The 25570-nt window shown below is 39.4% G+C and overlaps 1 protein-coding gene across 1 annotated transcript in view; it reads left to right on the top strand.

Annotated features, from left to right (window-relative positions):
• Positions 1–24742, top strand: part of LOC139182974 (uncharacterized) — a 165494-nt gene extending 140752 nt beyond the window's left edge. The window contains exon 4 of the mRNA XM_070788698.1: positions 23706–24742. Coding sequence (XP_070644799.1) covers positions 23706–24052 — 347 coding nt within the window. The 3' untranslated portion in view covers positions 24053–24742. The remainder of the gene's footprint in view (positions 1–23705) is intronic.
• The last annotated feature ends 828 nt before the right edge of the window (positions 24743–25570 follow it).

The following is a 25570-nucleotide window of genomic DNA, read 5'->3' as shown; positions in this document are numbered from 1 at the left end:
GGAGTCCCTAGGAGACTATGCAACGTCAAAACTATTTTCACAATAGTACTAAGACGTTATTTGCCCCCCTTACTATGTTGATATTTGTACCATGTTACAAAGGCAGTGCTGGCTAAAAGGCTTAGTGCCTTAACAGAAATCAAAGCAGCGATACCAAGCTGTTAGTAGTCACTGTGTTATTCATTGCCGTATACAGTCATCAGCCACTCTTTATTCCCACAGATTCAATCAACCATGGACTGAAATTTTTAAAGGTTTTTCTTTTGAAAAGTTCCAAAAAGCAAAGCTTGAATTTGCTGCTCCAACAACCATTTACATAGTATTTACACTGTGTTAGATGTTATAAGTAATCCAGAGATGATTTAAAATATACAGGAAGATATTCCATAGGTTATATGCAAATACTATGCCATTTAATATAAGAGACTCGAGCACCCTCAAATTTTAGCAGCTGCAGGGCGTCCTGGAACCACCCCCACAGATACCAAGGAATGACTGTACTCACAGGAGAAAAAAAGAATTTAAGAATATGCTTGATAAAATAGTAAAAATTATTAACTTTGTTAAATCTGAATCCTTGATTGCATGTCTTTCAAAAGTTATGTGAGGCAGAATGCATAAAGCATTCCTGCTCCATACCAAAGAACAATGGTTGTCTCAAGGAAAAGGATTTATATAATCAAGTTGTGAGCTGAACAAGCCACTTTTAATATCATTTTTACTTGAAAGAATGAGACAGACAAACTATAGTATTCAGACTTGGGTATTTGGCAGACATTGTCTCAAAATTTAACAAAGTAAGTCTATAACTTCAATGAAAACAACTTTCAGCATTTTTTGTTATGAATAAAATTTGAGCTTTCAAGAAAAATTCAGAGTTTTGGAAAACTTATATCCATCCCTGTGAGTCTCATTGTCCTGATGAGTGGTTATATCATTAATGAATGTGAGTTTTCGATATTTCAAAATGAAATGTGTCAACATTTGGAAGATATGCATAACTCAATGAACAACTATTTTCCAAACGACCAATGCATGACATTACAAAATAATGTAGGACTAAAAGATCCATTCAAAGTTCAAGACACACCATAATACACAAATATATATTGATGTTACAATATACAAACATTCATTCATACAATTTCAGATTCTACATTGCTGATAACCTAGGAAACTATCACTGTTAAGGTTTTGGTGGTGTGAAAGCAAACAATTATATTCACAATTAGCTTTTTAAAAAGCTATTCAAATGCCTCTTCCTTTTTTGATTACATATGTGTGCGAGGCTCATTTATTGCAACCAAAACACCATTATCAGAACATACAGAATACAGAAGTGGATATATAAGAATTGAACTGTCTTCTACTAAGCCAGACATTAAAGAGATTTACAAGTATGTAAAACTTGTACTTCTTTTCTCACTAAATTATTTTGGAAAATACAGTTAATTTTCATGAAATATATGTTATTTATCTTAAAACATAATGGGCTTATTGTTAATTTTTAAAGGAATCAATAACCTTTTAAAAATCACTAGTTTTAATTTTTAATATGGCAAATATCCACAGACATCATCCATATAAACAAAAGTTCTTTGGAATTCTCCATACTTTTTAAAAGCGTAAATGGGCTTTGAGACTAAACACGTAAGAACTGCAGTCCTCAACAGCCCCACGCAGGCCAACCTTCTTCGGTCTACTGGGAAGCAGAATGAAAGTTTCTCCTCTACGAAAGTGGCTATATTTCCTCGATCCAGAAATTGTTCAAATCTATCTTGAGTTGAAGTAGCAGAAAATTTGAGAGTCAAAGTTAGGATTAATTAATTGCATCCTCTGGTTTATTGATGTCTGATCTAAACTTTAGCTTTATGTGGTTAGAATTCTGATGCCCCCATCCCAAGATAACCTCTAGAAGACAGACTAGAGCACGGGCTTAACAGCACTAGAATCCTCAGTCTAGTTGCAGTGTGTGGATTTGAGTGCTGAGGTCATATGTTTGTTTTTCTTAACAATATCCTTTCCAGTTAACAAAACCATGAGTATAGTCATGACCATAGTCATAACGATGACTATGTTCACTATAGTTAGGTGATCAGGTGATCTAAACTCATAATCTATATCATTCACTAGATTAGGACTGGAGAGTGTAGGATGCAAGGAACTGGTGTGCTTATTTTGATTTAGAAGAGCAGAAACTGGTAAAATATGGGATAGATATAGAAAATGGAGAGGAACTGTAGTTTTAAGATCTTGGTGGTAGGGAAGGTGCCCAGGAAGAGATCAAATAATGTTTAGAAGATTTTAGAAATGAGAGCTCATAAATAGCCCCAAATTTAGTCTCCTGACTGTAAGAGTTTCCCTGACATAAGCTGGATTAGATTTTAGGGACTGCTTCAACTTGATGAATGAAAATCTGTGCATTGATTCAATGGTTTTTAGTTCCGTAAACGAGTTGTGCATGACTAAAGTATAGTGAGAGAGTTGAAGGACAAGGAAAATGGAAAACATAAATGGAAGAGATGGTTTGACATTAAAAAGTAGAGGGCTATATTACTGTTATAGGTAAATTCTGTAATGAAAAAGAAAAATGGTCTAATTATTTGTCTTGAGGGTAGACAATGGTCCTCTCAATCAGACAAGTTAACAAAGGAAAAGCAAATGACCTAAGAGGTAAAAAGATACTGACAAAACAGGATAGAAATGAAAAGGAGAGAGCAGAGACATTAATTTGCTAACAAAGGTCCGTCTAGTCAAGGCTATGGTTTTTCCAGTGGTCATGTATGGATGTGAGAGTTGGACTGTGAAGAAAGCTGAGCACTGAAGAATTGATGCTTTTGAACTGTGGTGTTGGAGAAGACTCTTGAGAGTCCCTTGGACTGCAAGGAGATCCAACCAGTCCATTCTGAAGGAGATCAGCCCTGGGATTTCTTTGGAAGGAAGGATGCTGAAGCTGAAACTCCAGTACTTTGGCCACCTCATGTGAAGAGTTGACTCATTGGAAAAGACTCTGATGCTGGGAGGGATTGGGGGCAGGAGGAGAAGGGGACGACAGAGGATGAGATGGCTGCGTGGCATCACTGACTCAATGGACATGAGTCTGAGTGAATGTGAATTCCGGGAGTTGGTGACAGGGAGGCCTGGCGTGCTGCAATTCATGGGGTCACAAAGAGTCAGACATGACTGAGCAACTAAACTGAATTGAACTGAACCTTTCATGAGAAACCAAATTAGGGCTGAATTGTAGCAAATTTCTAGGTGTTTAGATTCTTTAATGGTCATTAGCCTATTTGCTCTCAGATCTATCACTCCCAGCCCTTCCCCAGCTCTACTCTGAATCACAGGACACACCCAGGTTAAATGGTATTTCCCAGAATTCCTTAGCAATTGGTTTCTGATTAGGTTCAGCCAATGGAACACTGGAGGGGAGAAGGAGAAGAAAAGCATTTTATCACTAAGAAAAAGGTGCCATGAGCCATCATATGTGATACTTGGGGTGGCTTGGAAGGCTGCCAGTTTTGAGTAGACTCAGAAAAAGTGATAGTTCCTGAGTACAATTCCTCTTCTTCTGTGCACTTTAGAATGAAACTAAAGAAATCAGTTATCTGCTTCCAAGATGCCCAACATTCAATGCTGGGACAGATGTATTAATAATATTACTGACAGGCATTCTAGTTTATAAAGAGGAAAAATGAAAGGCTAAAAAGAGTCCCTGGTCCATTGGAATTTTGAAATACAGCTAGGTGAATGTTGGGAGTTTCCTTGATTAGGTTCTTTGGCTTGAAAATAGTCTTTCATGGTTCTTGGCGGAACCCCCTGGGGTCTTGGTTCAGCCCTCGAAGTCATCCTCTCTTCTTCCTGGAAGGGAGCGTGTGTTCATGGATGAGGATGAGCAGATTCATCAGTCTACGTCCTGTCAGTAAAATTTAGAGGATCCGACAGCGTCCTTTTGTTTTTTATCTCCTTGTCCTTCTCATTCCAAGTTGGTGTGGAGTGCACTCTTTGAGACAGAAACCACACAATGCATAGACTGCTTCAGAATAACTCAGTCTCTACCTGTGGCTACTGCTGAGAGCCTAATGCTGAGGAACAGTACCTTTGAACTTCTTAGAGGCTCTTCGAGTGAGAGGATCTGTGTGCATGCTAAGCTGCTTCAGTTCAGTTCAGTCGCTCAGTCGTGTCCGACTCTTTGCGACCCCATGAATCGCAGCACGCCAGGCCTCCCTGTCAATCACCAACTCCCGGAGTTCACTCAGACTCACATCCAAGGAGTCAGTGATGCCATCCAGCCATCTCATCCTCTGTCGTCCCCTTCTCCTCCTGCCCCCAATCCCTCCCAGCATCAGAGTCTTTTCCAATGAGTCAACTCTTCACATGAGGTGGCCAAAGTACTGGAGTTTCAGCTTCAGCATCCTTCCTTCCAAAGAAATCCCAGGGCTGATCTCCTTCAGAATGGACTGGTTGGATCTCCTTGCAGTCCAAGGGACTCTCAAGAGTCTTCTCCAACACCACAGTTCAAAAGCATCAATTCTTTGGTGCTCAGCTTTCTTCACAGTCCAACTCTCACATCCATACATGACCACTGGAAAAACCATAGCCTTGACTAGATGGACCTTTGTTGGTAAAGTAATGTCTCTGCTTTTCAATATGCTATCTAGGTTGGTCATAACTTTTCTTCCAAGGAGTAAGCGTCTTTTAATTTCATGGCTGCAGTCACCATCTGCAGTGATCTTGGAGCTCAAAAAAATAAAGTCTGACACCGTTTCCACTGTTTTCCCATCTATTTTCCATGAAGTGATGGGACCAGATGCCATGATCTTCGTTTTCTGAATGTTGAGCTTTAAGCCAACTTTTTCACTCTCCACTTTCACTTTCATCAAGAGGCTTTTTAGTTCCTCTTCACTTTCTGCCATAAGCGTGGTGTCATCTGCATATCTGAGGTGATTGATATTTCTCCCGGCAATCTTGATGCCAGCTTGTGCTTCTTCCAGCCCAGCGTTTCTTATGATGTACTCTCCATATAAGTTACTCTCCATATAAGTTAAATAAGCATGGTGACAATATACAGCCTTGACGTACTCCTTTTCCTATTTGGAACCAGTCTGTTGTTCCATGTCCAGTTCAAACTGTTGCTTCCTGACCTGCATATAAGTTTCTCAAAAGGCAGGTCAGGTGGTCTGGTATGCCCATCTCTTTCAGAATGTTCCACAGTTTATTGTGATCCACACAGTCAAAGGCTTTGGCATAGTCAGTAAAGCAGAAATAGATGTTTTTCTGGAACTCTCTTGCTTTTTCGATGATCCAGTGGATGTTGGCAATTTGGTCTCTGGTTCCTCTGCCTTTTCGAAAACCAGCTTGAACATCTGGAAGTTCATGGTTCACGTATTGCTGAAGCCTGGCTTGGAGAATTTTGAGCATTACTTTACTAGCATGTGAGATGAGTGCAATTGTGTGGTAGTTTGAGCATTCTTTGGCATTGCCTTTCTTTGGGATTGGAATGAAAACTGACCTTTTCCAGTCCTGTGGCCACTGCTGAGTTTTCCAAATGTGCTGGCAGATTGAGTGCAGCACTTTCACAGCATCATCTTTTAGGATTTGAAATAGCTCAACTGGAATTCCATCACCTCCACTAGCTTTGTTCATAGCGATGCTTTCTAAGGCCCACTTGACTTCACATTCCAGGATGTCTGGCTCTAGGTGAGTGATCACACCATCGTGATTATCTTGGTCATGAAGATCTCTTTTTGTACAGTTCTTCTGTGTATTCTTGCCACCTCTTCTTAATATCTTCTGCTTCTGTTAGGTCCATACCATTTCTGTCCTTTATTGAGCCCATCTTTTCATGAAATGTTCTCTTGGTATCTCTAATTTTCTTGATGAGATCTCTAGTCTTTCCCATTCTGATGTTTTCCTCTATTTCTTTGCATTGATTGCTGAGGAAGGCTTTCTTATCTCTTCTTGCTATTCTTTGGAACTCTGCGTTCAGATGCTTATATCTTTCCTTTTCTCCTTTGCTTTTCCCTTCTCTTCTTTTCACAGCTATTTATAAGGCCTCCCCAGACAGCCATTTTGCTTTTTTGCATTTCTTTTCCATGGGGATGGTCTTGATCCCTGTCTCCTGTACAATGTCACGAACCTCCGTCCATAGTTCATCAGGCACTCTATCTATCAGATCTAGGCCCTTAAATCTATTTCTCACTTCCACTGTATAATCATAAGGGATTTGATTTAGGTCATACCTGAATGGTCTAGTGGTTTTCCCTACTTTCTTCAATTTAAGTCTGAATTTGGCAGTAAGGAGTTCATGATCTGAGCCACAGTCAGCTCCCAGTCTTGTTTTTGTTGACTGTATAGAGCTTCTCCATCTTTGGCTGCAAAGAATATAATCAATCTGATTTCGGTGTCATATTCAACTCTTTGTGGCCCTGTGGACTGTAGCCTGTCAGGCTCCTGTGTCCATGGAATTCTCCAGGCAAGAATACTGGAATGGGTTGCCATTACCTGCTCCAGGGGATCTTCCCGACCCAGGGATCGAACCCACGTCTCCTGCATCTCCTGCATTGGCAGGTGGGTTCTTTACCAGTAGCGCCATCTGGGAAGAGAGGATCTGAGACACCCTTTGTCTCTTAAAATGGTCTTTGGTGTGACTGAAAACCAGTGACCTTTTGGTCTCTTTGAAGTTTTAACAAAAGGTTGCAGAGTTACTTCCTGGGTATCTTTCTCTAGAGCAGGATTTCCTGACAACGTTCAGAAGCCACTTCCTAGGATTAATATTTTTTAACCACCTGGGGTAGATGAAGATTTTCAGAATCATCAAGTCCTGATCCTTTTTTATTTAATAATATTTCTGCTACATTCTCTCTTTCTGACATTTTGCATTTTGCTGTATGCACCAAAAACGGTGTCACGTCTAGGACTTTGCTTTGAAATCACCTTAACTATATATAACAAAATTCACCACTTACAAGTTTTGCTTTCAACATAACTGCAGGAGAAAGTCTCACTAAGTGTTCTGTCGCTACAGTGCAAGCGTTCTCCTTCCTCTGGTTTCCAATCCCAGGCTCCTCACTTGCCTCGGAGATCTTCACAGTACCCTCAGTGTCCCTATTTCTCCTGATAGTCACGGTGACCCCAGTCATGGTGATTAAATTTCTCTATCATGCTCTTCAACATCCTTCCGGTTTCCACTCATCACTTAGTTGCAAAACCACAGACACATTTTTAGGTGTTTGTTACATTAGCATCCCACTACTAGGTACTAAAATCTGTATTCGCTTTCTGTTTCTATGTAACGAACCCCATAAACTTATCAGTTTAAAACAACACATACTATCTCTTGTTTCTGTGGGTCAAGAGTTCAGGCACAGCTTGCTTGGAGTCTCCACTTTGGGGTCTCACGTTGAACATTTGATTAGGTTGTGTTTCCATGTGGAAGCCCAAGTGAAGAAGAACCCATTCCCACACTCTAGGTTGTTGGCAGAATTCATTTCCTTGCCGTTGCTGGACTGTGCGTTTCAGAGGTTTTGCTGGCTGTCAGCCGGAGGCTGTCAACCACTTACACAGGCCACCTGGGTTCCTTGCCATGCGGTTCTCTCCATACGCAGTTCAAAACATAGCAACTTGTGTCTTCAAAGTGGCAGCAGTGTGAGAAAGAGCAATTCTGCCCATGAGATCAATTCTTTCCTAATGTAACACAATAATGGGAGTGATGTATCCCATCGCATCTGTCACATAATGTAATTGTGGGAGGAAGAAGGCAATGGCACCCCACTTCAGTACTCTTGCCTGGAAAATCCCATGGATGGAGGAGCCTGGTAGGCTGCAGTCCATGGGGTCGCTAAGAGTCAGACACGACTGAGCGACTTCACTTTCACTTTTTACTTTCATGCATTGGAGAAGGAAATGGCAACCCACTCTAGTGTTCTTGCCTGGAGAATCCCAGGGATGGGGGAGTCTGGTGGGCTGCCGTCTACGGGTCGTACAGAGTCGGACACGACTGAAGTGAAGTGACTTAATACCCTATAACCAAACAGGGAGATCAAACCAGTCAATCTTAAAGGAAATCAAACCTGAGTACTCTTTGGAAGAACTGTGCTGAAGCTGAAGTTCCAGTACTTTGGCCACTTGATGTGAAGAGCTGACTCATTGGAAAAGCCCTGATGCTGGGAAAGATTTAAGGCAGAAGGAGAAGAGGGTGAAAGGGGATGAGATGGCTGGGTGACATCACCAATTCAGTGGACATGAACTTGGGCAAACTCCAGGAGATGGTGAGGGACAGGGAAGCCTGGTTTGCTGCAGTCCATGGGGTCACAAATGAATTGGTCAGGACTTGGTGACTGAACAATGACAAAAATTGGCTGGAAGCAATTCACAGGCTCCACCTACATACAGGGATAGGAGCTTAAAGAAGGGCACTAATACCAGAAGGCAGGGATCAATAGACCTTAGGGTCTCTCTGCCACACTGGACAGTGCAAGCTGGAAACTAGTAGATAAATGCTGCCCTCCCCTTCACTCAGGCAGACAGTTCTACATGAATTCTAGAGTACTATTTGGAGATCTAGAAAACTGAACCCTGATTGCCTGCAGAAATGTCTCGATTGGTCATCTAGTTTTGAACTGGTTTTCCCTCCTTCCATGATTTAGTTTTCCAGTTTTTTCACTCTTATTCATTGAGGTCTCTGCCCAAAATCAACTACCTGCACATAAGTTATAGTCATAGACTCTAATTCTTGGAAGGAAGCCAGGTTAAGGAAGAAGGAATGAATAAACTTATATAGGTAAAAATAAATGAAATGAAGTTGCTCAGTCGTATCCGACTCTGCGACCCCATGGACTGTAGCCTACCAGGCTCCTCTGTCCATGGGATTTTCCAGGCAACAGTACTGGAGTGAATTGCCATTTCCTTCTCCAGTGGATCTTTCCAACCCAGGGATCAAACCTGGGTCTCCCACATTGTAGACAGATGCTTTACCATCTGAGCCACCGGGTAGTACATTGCAAAATAGGAAGAACTGTAAGCAGGAGACACGTCCCTCCACCCCATATAATTTCTCCAGACTATCTTTAATAAAGCAATGCTAAGACTTCATGACACTGTTTCATGAAGTTGGCTTAAAGTTCAACATTCAGAAAACTAAAATCATGGCATCTGGTCCCATCACTTCATGGGAAATAGATGGGGAAACAGTGTCAGACTTTATTTTGGGGGGCTCCAAAATCACTGCAGACAGTGATCGCAGCCATGAAATTAAAAAGACTCTCCTTGGAAGGAAAGTTATGACCAACCTAGACAGCATATTGAAAAGCAGAGACATTATTTTGCCAACAAAGGTCTGTCTAGTCAAGGCTATGGTTTTTTCAGTGGTCATGTAATGGATGTGAGAGTTGGACTGTGAAGAAAGCTGAGCGTGGAAGAATTGATGCTATTGAACTGTGGTGTTAGAGAAGACTCTTGAGACTCCCTTGGACTGCAAGGAGATCCAACCAGTCCCTCCTAAAGGAGATCAGTCCTGGGTGTTCATTGGAAGGACTGATGCTGAAGCTGAAACTCCAGTACTTTGGCCACCTCATGCAACGAATTGACTCATTGGAAAAGACTCTGATGCTGGGAGGGATTGGGGGCAGGAGGAGAAGGGGACAACAGAGGATGAGGTGGCTGAATGGCATCACCGACTCAATGGACATGAGTTTGAGTGAACTCCAGGAGTTGGTGATGGACAGTGAGGCCTGGTGTGCTGTGATTCATGGGGTTGCAAAGAGTCAGACACAACTGAGTGACTGAACTGAACTGAAGACTTCATGAAAGAAAGTATGGGACGGGCTTCCCTGGTGGCTCAGTGGTAAAGAATCCACCTGCCAATGCAGCAGACACAGGTTCAATCCCTGGTCCGAGATCCCACATACCTCAGAGCAACTAAGTCCATGCACCACGACTACACTGAGCCTGTGCTCTAGAGCCTGGGAGCCACAACTACGGAGCCCACATGCTGCCCTAGAGCCTGTCAGGCTCCCCAACCAGAGGAGCCCCTGCAATGACAAGCCTGCACACTGCAGCTAGAGGGGAGCCCCCACTCAGCAATGAAGATCCAGCACAGCCAAAAATAAATACATTTTTAAAATGGAAAAAAAAAAAGAAACCATGGAAGAGTTTTGTAAGATACTTCCTCCATAAAGCCAGAACTTACCCTGGGCTGGGCTAGCAAGTGGAACTATAGTTTCTGTTGTAGAGAGAGAGAGCTTTATCAAGTAAGCCTGGTAAAGTGTAATGGCTCAAGAAGAATGAGAGAAGTATTTAAAAATAGAGAAGAAAGCTATTAAAGAACATTTGTCACCAAAAAATAACTTATTTTCTTCAGTTATCTCTGTTTTCAGCGCCTGTCATCTGACACGACAACCATTCACTCTACTCCGGCCAAGTCATTTGTCAAATCAGTGATCGTCAGGTCCTATGTTTGGGGATGGTATGGATAGAATAATGGTAACAGAAGGACACATGACACTCGGGGAAAGAGTTATGAGGAAGAAAAGCCAGTGCGGTGCTCATCAAAAGGACTTGAGTCAGAGTCATACGGACACCATGTGTAGCACAGTGAATTATCGTAATCTTCACATAAAACTTCTAAAATTGTTGCCTTAAGATTGCCCTGTCTGCATGGTCAGAGTTCTCATTTCCTTTTCCTAAAATGTGAGTTAGGACTCTGAAATGTCTAAAGGTAGGTGACTGTCTTTAGTTGGTTGAGTATATTGTATGAACAGGCCCGGTACTGAGCTAACTGCTGTGCATGCAATTTCACAACATCTTTTTGAGGACAGATGGTATTATTATGCCTTCCTCTAAATGTGGGGAAACTGTGAACGTCAGGATATTGAGTAATTTGCCCAAGGTCATAACAGCTAGTGAATGACAGAGCTGAGACCCAAGCTCATGTCTGCTTGCTCTGAAGTTAAGGGCCCTAACCCCTGTATCACACTTCTCTCTAAGGGTTCAAACAGGAAGTCTCAAGTTTAAAAGAATTTAAGTGTTTACACATTTCCCTTCAGTCACTTAAACGATTGAGCCTAACATTTCTGTTTTCCTCGGAAACAATGCAGTCATTAGACTATAGTGACGGAAAACACATCAGTCCTTGAGGACAGGAGAAGGATGGGAGGGGCGGAAGGAAGGAGGAAGGAAAGAGGCGTGAAAACACTTTGGGGAGCAACAGATATGCCCTCTATCGTGATCAAGATGATGCTGTCATGGCTGTACACATAGGTCAAAACTTACCGAATTATACTTTAAATATATGTTGTTTACGACATGTCAGTTATACTTCAAATTGCAGATGAAGAAGTAAGAATCAAGAAATTAAAGTGTCTTGTCTAAGATTAGCCAGAGAGACAGTAGCAGAGATAGAATAAAAACACAGCTTGTAAGATTCTGAAACAAGTGCTTTTTAATCCCTCTCAATTTGATGTTATTCCCATTTGGTTCCAAAAAGGATTTAAAGAGACATGAAATATGACATGAAAGAAAGAAGAGGATCATGCTTAAGAGAACTAAGGGTTAACTTATCTCAATTGAGCACTGGAAACCTGTGGTGAATTCATTAGATGAAAAGTTCAATGTATCTCTTTAGAAGTTTGTCATCATATGCAATTTACTGAGAAATACATATTTTTAGGAAATCTAAAATTTGTGTGACCAGCAGGGGGCAACTAAATTCTTCAGAAACAATATCTTGTACAGAGAACAAATTATAATTGTAGACTGTTAGCATCTCAGCAATGTAGAAGTGAATTTATTCTAAAGTGATAGTTAACACCTAGCCACACATTCTCACAACACTGAATTTGTGAAGATAATTAGAACATTCCCCTAAGAAGACAGACTATAAAACCACATTCTAAGGCCTATATGTGGCAGATTGTTTTGGCTGTTTTTTCAGTCTGGTAAGATTTTTGCAAAAATCTGTGTATTTTATAATAGAGGTGGTTTTTTTTTTTTTTAATTTCTTGTATTACAGAAAATATAGGAAATTCCCTGGTTGTCTAATGGTTAGGACTTGACATTTTCACTACCAGGGTCCAGGTTCAATCCCTAGTCAGGGAACTAAGATCCCAAAAGCCATGCAGCATGGCCAAAAAAAGAAAAAGAAAAGGTAACATATAAAAAAAGAAAATATAATAAATATTGACTTATTTCTGTTATTCTAGGATTCTGCTTTTTTATCTGAAATCAAAATAGAGCTTGCATAGGATCTTGTTTTATATATATATATATATATATATATATATATATATACATACATACATACAGAGAGAGAGATTTATTTTAAGGAATTGGTTCAAGCAATTGTGAAGACTCAGAGAGAAATTGCAGTTCAAATCTAAAAGTAGTCTACTGGCAGAATTCCTTGTCACTTGGAGGAGGTTGGTTTTTGCTCTATTAAGGCTCTCAACTGATCAAATGAGGCCCACCCACATTATGGAGGGAAATCTGCTTTCCTTAAAGCCCCCCAGTTTAAATGTGAATCTCATTCAGAAATATCTTCACAGAAACATCCAGAGTTAAGTTTGATAAAATATCTGGGCACTGTGGCCCAGTCAAGTTGACATATAAAATTAACCATTACAGTTGTTCTATTTGTTTATACCTATAAGAATAGATCTGTATGGTCAAATAATCTAAACCTTCTCCATATGGAACTGCAATGCCTGACACAAAGCATTCAGTAAATGTATGCTGATTCGAATTGAACTGCATTTAAGTGAATTGAATGAAATATCCTCCAGTGCTGGCTAGGTTCTGCCAGGCTTCCTGTGTGATATTGGGAGGTTATATAGGATAGAGTTTAGGCACAAGCTCTAGAATCAGAGTATCCTCTATTAATACCATCAATGCTATTAAACCTATTAATAATAGCTCTTAATGGGCTTTCCTTGTAGCTCAGTTGGTAAAGAAATCTGCCTGCAATGCAGGAGACCAGGGTTCGATTCCTGGGTCGGGAAGATCCCTTGGAGAAGGAAATGGAAACCCACTCCAGTATTCTTGCCTGGAGAATCCCACAGACAGAGGGGTTGCAAGACTACAACCCCAGACTACAGGCCATGGGGTTGCAAGAGTTGGACACGACTTAGTGACTAAACGACCACCACCATTACTGGTATTCATTGCTAGTGTTAATTAGTATTCCGTTCTCTTTCCCTCTGGGTACTCAGTGGATTGACTGTGTATCCTGCAATTGGATGGGGCCATGTGACTCAGTCTGGCCAATGAAATATTGTGGAACTGATATGTGTCTGTTTTAGAATGAGGGCATGAAAGGCCTGTATGAAAGTCCCAGTCTTTCTTCCCCTACTGGGGCAATCACAGAAGGAGATTCATGTTAAGATGGTGATCCCACAAGGTTGAAAGAGCCTGAATTATTATGTCACCATGTGGAGAACAGTTGTCTGCAGCCAAAGCCAATTTTTTGGAACAAGAAATAAATCTGTGTTCAGTTAAACCACTGACTTGTTTTTCAACTGAAGTGTAACCTAGACTATTCTGTTCTGTCTCACAGATTTGTTTTGATGATTCAATTGGATATTTTATGGGAATCTCTTGATTGATAAGTAATTAGCACCCAAATGTTATGATTGTTATATTGAGTGAATCACATTGTCTTTGAATAAAAAACATTGCTTGGCTGGTGATCATTATCACAATTCAAAACTCAGAACAGTCAGAGTACCAGGGAACTTTTGTTTAAAGTATTCTAACTCTTTAAACTTCCACTTAGAACATTGCCTAACACACAGTAGGAATTCACGAATAAAGAACAAATTCCTATTTTACTGATCCTCTGATAATTGCTATCGTTCTTTCCTGGGATCCTTTATTCCCTTATTGTCAGGCTGGTAAGATTTTATTTTCCAAGACCAAAGTTCTTATTAAACAGCCATTTTTGGATAGACTTGTCCTGTCAATAATGGGGATTAGGCAGTGATAGGTGCTTACATGTCTTAACTTTCTTCTGAATTCAGAACCAGTTGATAGGGAGCCAGAGAGAGGGAAAACAAAACAAAACAAAAGAATACACCTTCTACTGATAAAGCTGCTTGGACAATATGAGTTCAGTGTACAGTCATGACCAAGATTTTCCATACTCCTCCTTAAGTCCAAATGGGAGATGACATACCAACGGAAATTTTCAGTTTGCAGGACAGATTAACAGGCAGAGTCACCACTTCACACTCAGTGTGGTCAACAGTGGAAAGAAGAAAGTGTAGGCCTCAGAAAGTGTTAATCACTCAGTCATGTCTGATTCTTTGAGATCCCATGTAGCCCACTAGGCTCCTCTGTCCATGAAATTCTCCAGGCAAGAATCCTGGAGCGTGTTACCAATTCCTTCTCAGGGGGTCCTCCTGACCCAGGGATCAAAACCAGGTCTCTGGCATTGCAGGCAGATTCTTTACCATCTGAGACACCAGACCTCCATCTAGAAAGTAAGCATGGGCTTGATTCACACGAGTTTGAGAATGAGAAACTGATCCAAACATAATCTGTTGTGGAAAGGTAGATTTGAAAAATATGGCAAGAATGCAGTGGATTTTATTTTCATCTCCCCAAATCACTAATTAAATAAAATGCTCTTTCAACTTACATACAGAAGGTGGCAGAAATAAAAATGGAAGTTACTCTTCACTAAAGTTCTAAAAGAACCTTATTACTATTTTAAGAGCCAGGTAAGGGAGCACCTAAACAAAAGAAACAAACATTAACAAATCTAAGGGAGAAATAGAATTTCTGCTCAAAGGCAAACAAGAGACAAAGAAGTTGTTAATTAGTGATGACTGCTAAGGTGAAAAGTCTGTGCTGGCCTGGTGCTAATGTCGCCCTTCTGAGCCACAGGTAAGAGGCACAGGCTGAGGAAATCCGCAGGCAAGGAGAGGCTCTGAAGAAATAACCAGCTGGGCTGGTGCCCTGGCAACCTCCCAAGCTGGAAAGCACAGACTTGTGTTGATGATTGTCCAAAAGCTGTATGTGGGCCCAATAGGAAATAGTGATTTTTTTTTTTAAATAAGCTTTTGTCATTATAAAGGTAGTACCTGCAAAGTAGAATGTTGGATCTATTGGGCTGTCTAAAAAGTTCCTTCATTTTTTTAAATTAAAAATAATGTAAATTTAAATTTTTATTTAAAAATAAAAGACACATTTGTCACTTTTACCAGGAACTTTATTGAACAGCATATTCACGGTTTTGTTTCACTGTGCTGTGCTGTGCTGTGCCTAGTTGCTCAGTCATGTCTGACTCTTTGAGACCCCATGGATTGTAGCCCACCAGGCTCCTCTGTCCATGGGCACTCTCCAGGCATGAATACTGGAGTGGGTTGCCATCCCCTCCTCCAGGGGATCTTCCCAACCCAGGGATCAAACCCAGGTCTCCTGCATTGCAGACAGATTCTTTACCATCTGAGCCACCAGGGAAGCCCGAGAATACTGCAGTGGGTAGCCTATCACTTCTCCAGGAGATCTTCCTAACCCAGGGATTGAGCTGGGGTCTTCTGCGTTGCAGGCGGATTCTTTACCAGCTGAGCTAACAGGGAAGCCCTTTGTCCCACTGCCTTCTGCCATTTTTCAGGCAACTTCAACTTTCATCTTCCCAAAACTGTTTATCTTTTCAAGCAAAGAACTGTTCCAGGTGCCTTTGACAATCTTCCAGGGAATTGAAATTTTTTCCATTAAGAGAATTTTATAAAGAAATAAATGGACATCTGAAGGTGCAATGTCTGGTGCACACAGCCGATGAATCAGAACTTCCCAGTCAAGCTATAACGGTTTTTGCCTGGTCATCAAAGAAACATGTCATCTTGAGCTATCCTGAAGGAAAATCATGCATTCCCTTTTGACTAATTCCAGATGCTTCCTGCTAAGTGCTGCTTTCTGTGGGTCTAATTGGGAGCAGTACTTGTTGGAAGTAATCATTTGATTTTCCAGAAGGAGCTTATAACAGAGCTCCAGTCCCACCATATATACAACATCACCTTTTCCAGATGAAGACTGGACTTCAGTGTGCTTAGTGGTGGTTCATTTTGCTTGCCCCAGGATTGCTTCCATTCCACATTACTGTACAGTATTTACTCACTTTCATTGCTCATCACAATTTGTTTTGAAAACAGAACATTTTTGTTACATTTAAGTAGAGAATAGCACGCAGAAATAGTCAAGAAAGTTTTTTTCACTTGACCTATGTGGAACCCAAACATCAAAGTGATGAACACAATCAAGCTAGTGCAAATGATTTTCAGCACTTGATTTGGATATTTTGAGCATGTCAGCTCTCTCTCATGTGGTGTAATGCTGATTGTTCTCAATTAATGTCTTGATTTGACAACTATTAACTTCAACTGGTCTACCTGACTGTGGAGCATCATCCAGTGAGAAGACTCCAGCATGAAACTTTACTAACCACTTTTAAAAAATATTTTGTTTGCTTATTTATGGCTCTGCTGGGTCCTTTCTCTAGGTGCACCAAGTAGGGGCCACTCTCTAGTTGTGTGCAGGCTTCTCTCTTGTGGAACACAGGCTCCAGGGCGCGCAGTCTTCAGTAGTTGTGGCTCCCGAGCTGCAGGACACAGCCTCAGTAACAGTGGCACACAGGCTCAATTGTTGCACAGCATGTGGGATCCTCCCAGATCAGGGATCGAACCCGCATCTCCTGAATTAGCAGGCAGACTCTTTACCACCAAGCCATCACAGAAGCCCTGCAAATCACTTGTGAGACATTCAGTCAGTCATAGTACCATCTGCATACCCCACACAAATCTTTTTTTGTGTTTTTACCTTTCTTGAAATAATAAAGCATCAGTTCAGTTCAGTCACTCAGTCATGTCTGACTCTTTACGACCCCATGAATCACAGCACGCCAGGCCTCCCTGTCCATCACCAACTCCCAGAGTTCACTCAAACTCATGTCCATCGAGTCGGTGATGCCATCCAGCCATCTTCTGCCGTCCCCTTGTTCTCCTGCCCCCAATCTCTTCCAGCATCAGGGTCTTTTCCAATGAGTCAATTCGTCACATGAGTTGGCCAAAGTATTGGAGTTTCAGCTTCAGCATCAGTTCTTCCAATGAACACCCAGGACTGATCTCCTTTAGGATGGACTGGTTGGATCTCCTTGCAGTCCAAGGGACTCCCAAGAGTCTTCTCCAACACCACAGTTCAAAAGCATCAATTCTTTGGCACTCAGCTTTCTTTATAGTCCAACTCTCACATCCATACACGCCCACAGGAAAAACCATAGCCTTGACTAGACGGACCTTTGTTGGCAAAATAATGTCTCTGCTTTTCAATATGCTATCTAGGCTGGTCATAACTTTCCTTCCAAGGAGTAAGCATCTTTTAATTTCATGGCTGCAATCACCATCTACAGAGATTTTGGAGCCCCCCAAAATAAAGTCTGATACTGTTTCCACTGTTTCCCCATGCTGAAAATGTTGCTTTTTTTCTTTCATCTTTCATATTAAAACAGCTACACAAAAAGTCATTGAGTTGGACGGCATCACCAATTCAATGGACATGAGTTTGAGCAAGCTCTGGGAGATGGTGAAGGACAGGGAAGCCTGGCATGCTGCAGTCCATGGGGTCACAAAGAGTTGGACACAACTGAGTGAAGAACAATGACAACACTTTTGTGTAGTTTTGTGCTTTTTAGCCACCAATTTTGATGTTTTTTAAAAAACGCCTGCTGATATGACAGCTGTCACAATACAAGCTAACAAAATTGTTTTGAATGAAGTTAAAAACGACTGAGTGCTACTAGAGCCATCTTATGGATAAAAACTAACAAAACTTCTGGCCAACCCAGGAAAATGAAAACAACCATATTCCCTACCCAGATGTTTACCACTGTTAACAGTTTATTGTATATCTTTATTTATCCCTATACATGCATAGACATATTATATAAATATGTATTTTTAATTGAAGTGGTTTTATCATACTTAATGTACAGTTTTGTAACTTAGCCACTTTTTTAAAATTAAAAATCTCCACCTTTCCAGATCAATACATTTTCATCTTATCTAAAACCCCAATTCAGTTTTGCTCATTAGTCCCCAAAATATCCTTACTTTGAAAATGGTAACTGAAAGCAAAGAATTATTATTTATTTTTCCTTTCCTATAGGAACCATATTTCAGGATAACCAAAGTGTTCCAAGTAATGAAGTTTACTGAGGAATGTCAGAATAAGGCAGAAATAATTAAATTAGAATTATTTTACAGTTATTGAAATTATTGGCTCACATGAGGGTTTTAAATGAGTGTTAAAGGATAAGCTTCATGTTTGAAGAGGAAATAGACATCTCTGTAGTATCAAAGTAATGTCATACAAATTGCTTCTTAGTCACAAGTTCATAAAGTAAGGATAAGCCTGCCATATCGTTAATTCAGTTATCAGTTTAAGTGTCAATAATTGTCATCAAATATCATGAAAGATACTATATAAAAATATACTACATCATCTACAAGTATTCCAAAATGTAAACCTTGAACCCATCAAGTCTTTACATTTAATATCTTTTAGAGAAGGAGGTCAAAAAGTCAGTTTTACAACTATGAAAAATCATATTCTGGGTTGGTAAGCAAATGGGAAGGCAAAATTAAAAAAAATAAAGAGATGTATGCATTGTGCTTAGGGATACATTTTGTTTTACTATGACTCACTGTACTTAAGAAATGAGTTTGGCAAGAGGTGACTGGTTTAGAGTGTTGACTCCATGTATGGTAAGAGAGCTGGTGGGAAATCTTACTTGAACGGAGAACACAACTCTGAAATTGAGTCAATCACCTGGTTGCTGAAGAGATGTCTTTCATTATTACGTTACATGTGAGATCCTTATATTTGAAATGAGGATTGTCCAGATTCTGAAATAAACCTGCTGCCATGGCCTGAAGTTATGCTTATCTATGTATCATTTGTAATTCTTAGAATTAGGCCAGTTGATGCAAAAGTTTGGTATCAAAGGAAAGTTGGTGGAGTATTTAGTCTCTGTATTATTTTCCATCAATTGAGTTGAGTGAAAATACAGCTAGTAACATTGTATAGATTGTGGTATTTCCAAAAGATTGTAATGGTAAGAGTTTCTTTTTCTTGAGTTCTATGACTCCTATAACAACACTGTAAAATAGGCTTTTAAAATATCCACTTTACAGATGAGGAAAAGAGCTCTGGTGAGGTCACATAGCTTATAAATGACGTGGTTAGGATTAGAATAGAGATCTGTCTGATTTTAGAGTTGGAGCTCAACTCCTTTACACTACACTACTTTGGTGAGTCAAATTTATATTAATAAACTTTGTAACATTGATTGAAGTGATTTTTGGGATTTTTTGGGACCTAATAGTCATACTAACTTAAAACAGTTTCTAAATTATCACTAGTAACCTAATGGGATTTCTATGCATGAAATAAAAGTACTTAGTTCTTGTCAAATATTAGCATTAAAGAAATAAAACATTAACAGAATACTTCTGATTTTCTTTTCAGATGTCAGTGCTATTCAAAGCAAAGCCTAAGCTCTTACTTGACATTTTGGGCTACTTTTTATGAATTTGACAGTTGTGCATTTGGAATCTGTTCAAATTCTACTTGTGGCTAAATCATGTGAGTGCCAAGGAGATCAGTACAACTGCTTGTTAGCATCTCTAGAGTAATCTTTATTTGTAGACTGTCTTATATAAATTTAAAGATGTTAACATGCTCAATCAGATCTATTTGCCACAGGTTATATAATGTTAGGCTTTTCACAGTAGTTTAACAGAGGTTTGGAGCAAATAATAGGTAGTGTGAGTTGCTTTTGATTTGAATACTTTTACTCAGAAAAATTATAGACATGATAAAGAGGAAAGAATTATTATATTTTGTTAAGGGTAGAAAATAAGTAATAGTTGTAGAGTACATTCCCATTAGCCTCACCTATAGGTAGATAAAAGAAGCTTACATGTTTTAAAGGTTTTTTTTTTTTTTTTTTAAAGCAGGGGGCACAGTTATAGTTGAGAATATGTTTAATAAATGAGACATTTTGGGACTTCCCTGGTGGTCCAGTGGCTAAAACTCCATACTCCCAATGTAGGGGACCAGGTTTGATCCCTGGCTGGGTAAGTAGATCCCACATGCTAATTAGATCCCACATGCTAAGAGTAGATCCCACAACTAAAGATTTTACATGCTGCAACAAAGACCTCATGTGCTCCAGCTAAGACCAAGTACAGCCAAATAAATAAACAAAAAAGAAATGAGATATTTTAAAAATAGATTATCACACTTAAAACCATAATTCTTTAATATCATGTATCATCAAGTCATGACAGAGGATGAGATGGTTGGATGGCATCACCAACTCGATAGACATGAGTTTGAGCAAGCTCCAGGAGTTGCTGATGGACAGGGAAGCCTGGTGTGTGGCAGTCCATGGGGTCACAAAGAGTCAGATACGACTGAGTGACTGAACTGAACTGAAGTGAACATGAAGTCAGTATTAAAATTTCCCTGTTGTTTTTGTTTAGTCGCTAAGTCATGTCCAACTCTTTGTGACCCCATGGACTGTAGCCCGCCAGGCTCCTCTGTCCGTGGAACTTCCCAGGCAAGAATACTGGAGTGGGTTGCCATCTCCTCCTCCAGGGGAATCTTCCCTGGTCTCCTGCTTGGCAGGCAGATTCTTTACCACTGAGCCACCCGGGAATATCCCATTAATGTCTTCTTATGGAAGTGGTTTGTTTGACTCAGAGGTCCATACGTTGCATTTGGTTGGTGTGTCTGATGCATCTCTTTTAACCCGTGACAGTGCCTTTCTTTTCCTTGCCTTCATTTGTGAATAAAAGTCATTATCTCCCAGAATTTTCCCTGTTCTTAGATTAGATCCTTGTGTTTATATAGGGTACTATTTTTGTAACAATATAAGAAAGGAGGGCAGAGTTAGAATGCAAATGATGTCAGGTCCAAGACTATTGGCTGATAGCAAAAAACAGTGGGAAGTAATCAACAATGAAGGCCCGCTAGGGGTGCAGTCTTCAGCCATCTCTGGAAAGGAGCTGACATTCAAAGACAAAGTCTTAAATGGGGCTGTGTCAACTCCAGCTCATTTCTAAGCGGGGGTTACCGAGGCTTGTGGTTAAAGGAAATGACAGGGGGAATGGGACTGGGAGCCTCATTTAGCTGTGCATGTAAGAACACTAGACAAAAGTAAAGTTCCCAAAGGAGCTGACTGAAAACAAGTAGAGAGGAGTATCAACAAGACCTAGAACAAAGGGATGATCCTGACAGGAATGCACCGGACAGATGTTACTGGAATATAGGGTAGGTGCTTTTTTTCTCCATTTTGTCACCTCTGGGTTCCAGTGTTCTAGATGGGTAGGAGAGACACTACCTACCTAGAGAATCTGGTGGAAGTCATCTAGGTCAGTAGGATCTGTCCTTGTTGGGAGGGGTGGGTAGATGGCTGCTACCTGATAATGCTGGAATATGGCACCTTCATTCCAGCGGACAGCAGAAAGGACAGTTTTGAAACACTGTTAGTTTATAGGGTGAGGCGTCTTGCTCTCTTCTCATTCATTTCAGGAAAGAGGTGGAGTAATATAGATTCTTGATAAATATTTTTTTGAAAGAGAATGGGCCTCAGTTCTGGTAAAACTGATAACTTATTGAATCGAAGAATTAAAGTACTCTGGTTTAAACAAACTGAATTACTTGTAACCTCTCAGAAAGTTTGTAGATATGTACATACAAGCTGAACAAAGTTAACTGGAATAATCTATAGTAGTAATATGTAATCTTTTATATGTTAAAAGATACAAAGAAATAAAAGTCATTTCAGCATTCTGCAGTGAAATTACACTTTTATTAAGAAAGTATTATAGAAGAAAGTATATTTTGAATAATATCATGGGGGCTGAGGGAAAGAGAGTAAAGTTTTGGTGAAAAAAATGAAGTATAATTCCTGTACCATCTTTGCATTATAGCTGCCACAATTTTAGGACCTTAACGGATTGTGTGGCCTATGTTTCCCATCTTTACATTATTATACACTCTCCTAAAATTGGAATAAAAAATATATTTAAAACTTGTAATATGTAGTCGGGTAGTCATCAGAAAGAGATGGGTTCGTTTTTTAAAAATTTATTTGGCGCTTAGAGTGCCCTCTGAGCTGAATTAAAACTCAGGAGTCAACCCTAACACCTGAGCATAAATTTTTAACTATTTCCAGAGATGTATTAAAAGTCACATCATGCACCTAACTTTGAATAGGCAATGTGGGTGGAAAGAGTAGGCAGAGCTTTTCAACAAGATTTAATTGTCATTAACCTGTGAATATGTAATTACATAATTCATTATGATGAACCTTCATTTTTAGACTTCTGTGGTGGGAATCACTAATGCTTCAGTTATGTGAAAAACAGTAATAATTCTGTTTTTTATTATTCCAAATCATGATCTCCTAAATATATGCTAATTTCTTAGCCTGATTATTAGTGAATCATCTTCATTGGTACATTATGCAAATTTGAACTAAGAATGTCATTATGAAGAAAAACACTTAAAATGCAGCACCAGTACAGTTATTTAAAATGAGAATGCCAATAAAATATTAATATAATTTTGCCTATATGGGTGAGAAAAGAGCAAAAAATGGAAATGTTTAGTGATTTTGCTTTTTAAGGCATATTCTAGGTGGAAATAATAATACAAATGGGTGACATACTTGGTCCAATGAGGTCTATTGAATAGTAACTGTAAAGTGAGAATTTGATTGGACTTATCCTGCTGTTAGGCATATGGATGATTATTTTTCATTTAAAATATTAAAATAATTTTAACAGTTCTTACTGTTTTGCATAATCAATAGTTTTTATATTTATGCAAATATGTGCCACTTTCAAATGTCTTTCAGTCTCAACTCTCAGACCTCCCATTTGGGATCATTTCATTTTTGTCTGAAGAAAGATATTTCTTCTTTAGACTTTCTGTTGGTGGGAATCTATTATCAGCAAACTCTGCTCTTGCTTGCCTGAAAATGCCTTTATTCTTGTGGCATTCTTGAAAGATCTTTCCACTGGTTATTGAATTGTAGACTGACAGTCATGTTCTTTTAGCCCATGGAGGATATTATTCCACTGCCTTTTGGTCTCTATTGTTACTGATGAAAAGTCAGTTATCAGACACTTTTGAGGATAATCTGTATTTTTTTTTCCTCTGCTACTTTTATGGCTTTCTTTTCTGTTTTTGGTGTTCTACAGTGTCACTATAATGTATCTAAACATGGATTTATTATTCTTTAAATCACTTGGGATTTGAGAGACTTTTTTAGGATGTGGGTTGGAGTCTTTCATCAGTTCTGGAAATTCTCATCCATTATCTTGCCAAATATTGCCTCTGCACAATTTTCTCTTTCCTATTCTTCTGGAGCTATAATTCAAATTAGTTTAGATTTTCTCATAATGTCTTCCATATCAATTAACATCTCTTTTATATTTTTCTGTTGCATTTGGGATAACTTCATCATCTCTGTCTCCTAGTTCCCTGATCATACTTCTGCTCTGTCAAATAGACTAGTAAACTTGCCCACTGACAATTAAACTTGTCAATTTTTTTCAAATATCTGCAGTCTTTTTTTATAGTTTCTTATTCTCTGTACATATTTTCAAGCTTGTTTTTATTTTTTATTCATGTTTTATATGTAGAGTACATCATGAGAAATGCTGGGCTGGATGAAGGACAAGCTGGAATCAAGACTGTCAGAAGAAATATCAGTAACCTCAGATATGTAGCTGATACTGCCCTTAAGGCAGAAAGCAAAGAGGAACTAAAGAGCCTCTTGATGAAGGTGAAAGAAGAGAATGAAAAAACTGGCTTAAAACTCAATATTCAAAAAACAAATCATGGCATCCAGTCCCATCACTTCATGGCAAACAGATGGGAAAACAATGGAAATAGGGAGAGACTATTTTTCTGGGCTCCAAAATCACTGAAGATGGTGACTGCAGCCATGAAATTAAAAGATGCTTGCTCCTTGGAACAAAAGCTATGACTAACCTAGACAGTGTATTGAAAAGCAGAGACATTACTTTTCCAACAAAGGTCCATCTAGTCAAAGCTATGGTTTTTCCCAGTGGTCATATATGGATCTGAGAGTTGGACCATAAAGAAAGCTGAGTGCAAAGAATTGATGCTTTTGAACTGTGGTGTTGGGAGAAGACTCTTGAGAGTCCCTTGGATTGCAAGGAGATCCAACCAATCAATCCTAAAGGAAATTGGTCCTGAATATTCACTGGAAAGACTGACGCTGAGGCTGAAACTCCAATACTTTGGTCACCTGATGCAAATAGCTGACTCACTGGAAAAGACCCCAATTTTGGGAAAGACTGAAAGCAGGAGGAGAAGGGGATGACAGAGAATGAGATGACTGGATGGCATCACCAATTCAATGGACATGAACTTGGGCAAGCTGCGGGAGATAGTGAAGGACAGGAAAGCATGGCGTGCTGCAGTCCATGGGGTTGCAGAGTCGGACACGACTGAGCTACTGGACAACAGCAACAATATACTTTATATATTTTATAGTCTGTGTTTGGTAATTTCAGTAGTTGAAGTTGTTTTAAATCTGTTTCTGTTTAAGACAGTAAATTTTCTGTGTAGACTTGGGGATGGGTGTATATGCTATTATGGGGGAAGTTTATTTCTAGTACATCTTTAAACTGAATAAATAATTCTTGGAACACTTCTCTCTCTCTCTGTATGTGTGTGCCCATAGGACAGGTCATGGCTTTTGTCTCTTATTAGATAAAGAAAATCTCATGTAAACTGGGCTTGGCAATGTCCAAATGGTAAAAGCATGCTTTAGGATCTGCTCACCTCTCTAAGTTTCTGCCTTCACTTAATTTCTTTGACCTACTAATTTCTTTATTGCCAGTTAATCAATGAGATACCTAGTCCATAATATTGCCAAAAACAAAGCCTATGCTTTATCTTAAAGTTTATTATCCAAACTTTTTTGGAGGGATATTTTCTTAAGATAAATAAGAGTAAGCAGAAATGCTTAAAATCAATATGCAAATATTTTGCAAGGAAATCTGTAGATTTTATAAGTAGACTTTCTTTTTAATATAAATTTTATTTGAATGTCTATCAGATATCTGGCTGACTGTTTTGTAGATCTCTATCATTTCATTTTATTAAACAGAAGTTTACATATTGTTCCAGAGTGCATTTAGTCTTTGAACCACTAACCTGTTGGTTAAAATTCACTTTAGGTGCTCTGTGAGGTTATGTTATATAACAATTTCAAAAATCTCTGTAATTTAGAACAAGAAATATTTACGTTTTACTCTTCTTTCACATTTATAGCTGCAAGTTAGCTGCAGTATTGCTCCAGGGTAAAGGTCAATTTCAGGTCTGCTCTACATTTTTTCTCATTCTGAGACACTACTTGGAACATGCTTTGCTCATGGCAGGCAGTTCAAGACTAATGAAAGAAGATATTAAAGAAAAATTTTAAAAGTTAGCATGTGTCACATCTACTCACAAACAACTGGCAAGTCACATGACC

The sequence above is a fragment of the Bos indicus genome, chromosome 5, assembly GCF_029378745.1.
Source record: "Bos indicus isolate NIAB-ARS_2022 breed Sahiwal x Tharparkar chromosome 5, NIAB-ARS_B.indTharparkar_mat_pri_1.0, whole genome shotgun sequence".
NCBI lineage: Eukaryota > Metazoa > Chordata > Mammalia > Artiodactyla > Bovidae > Bos > Bos indicus.
Note: the sequence above shows the minus strand (reverse complement) of the source record. Positions and strands in the feature narration are given on the sequence as shown.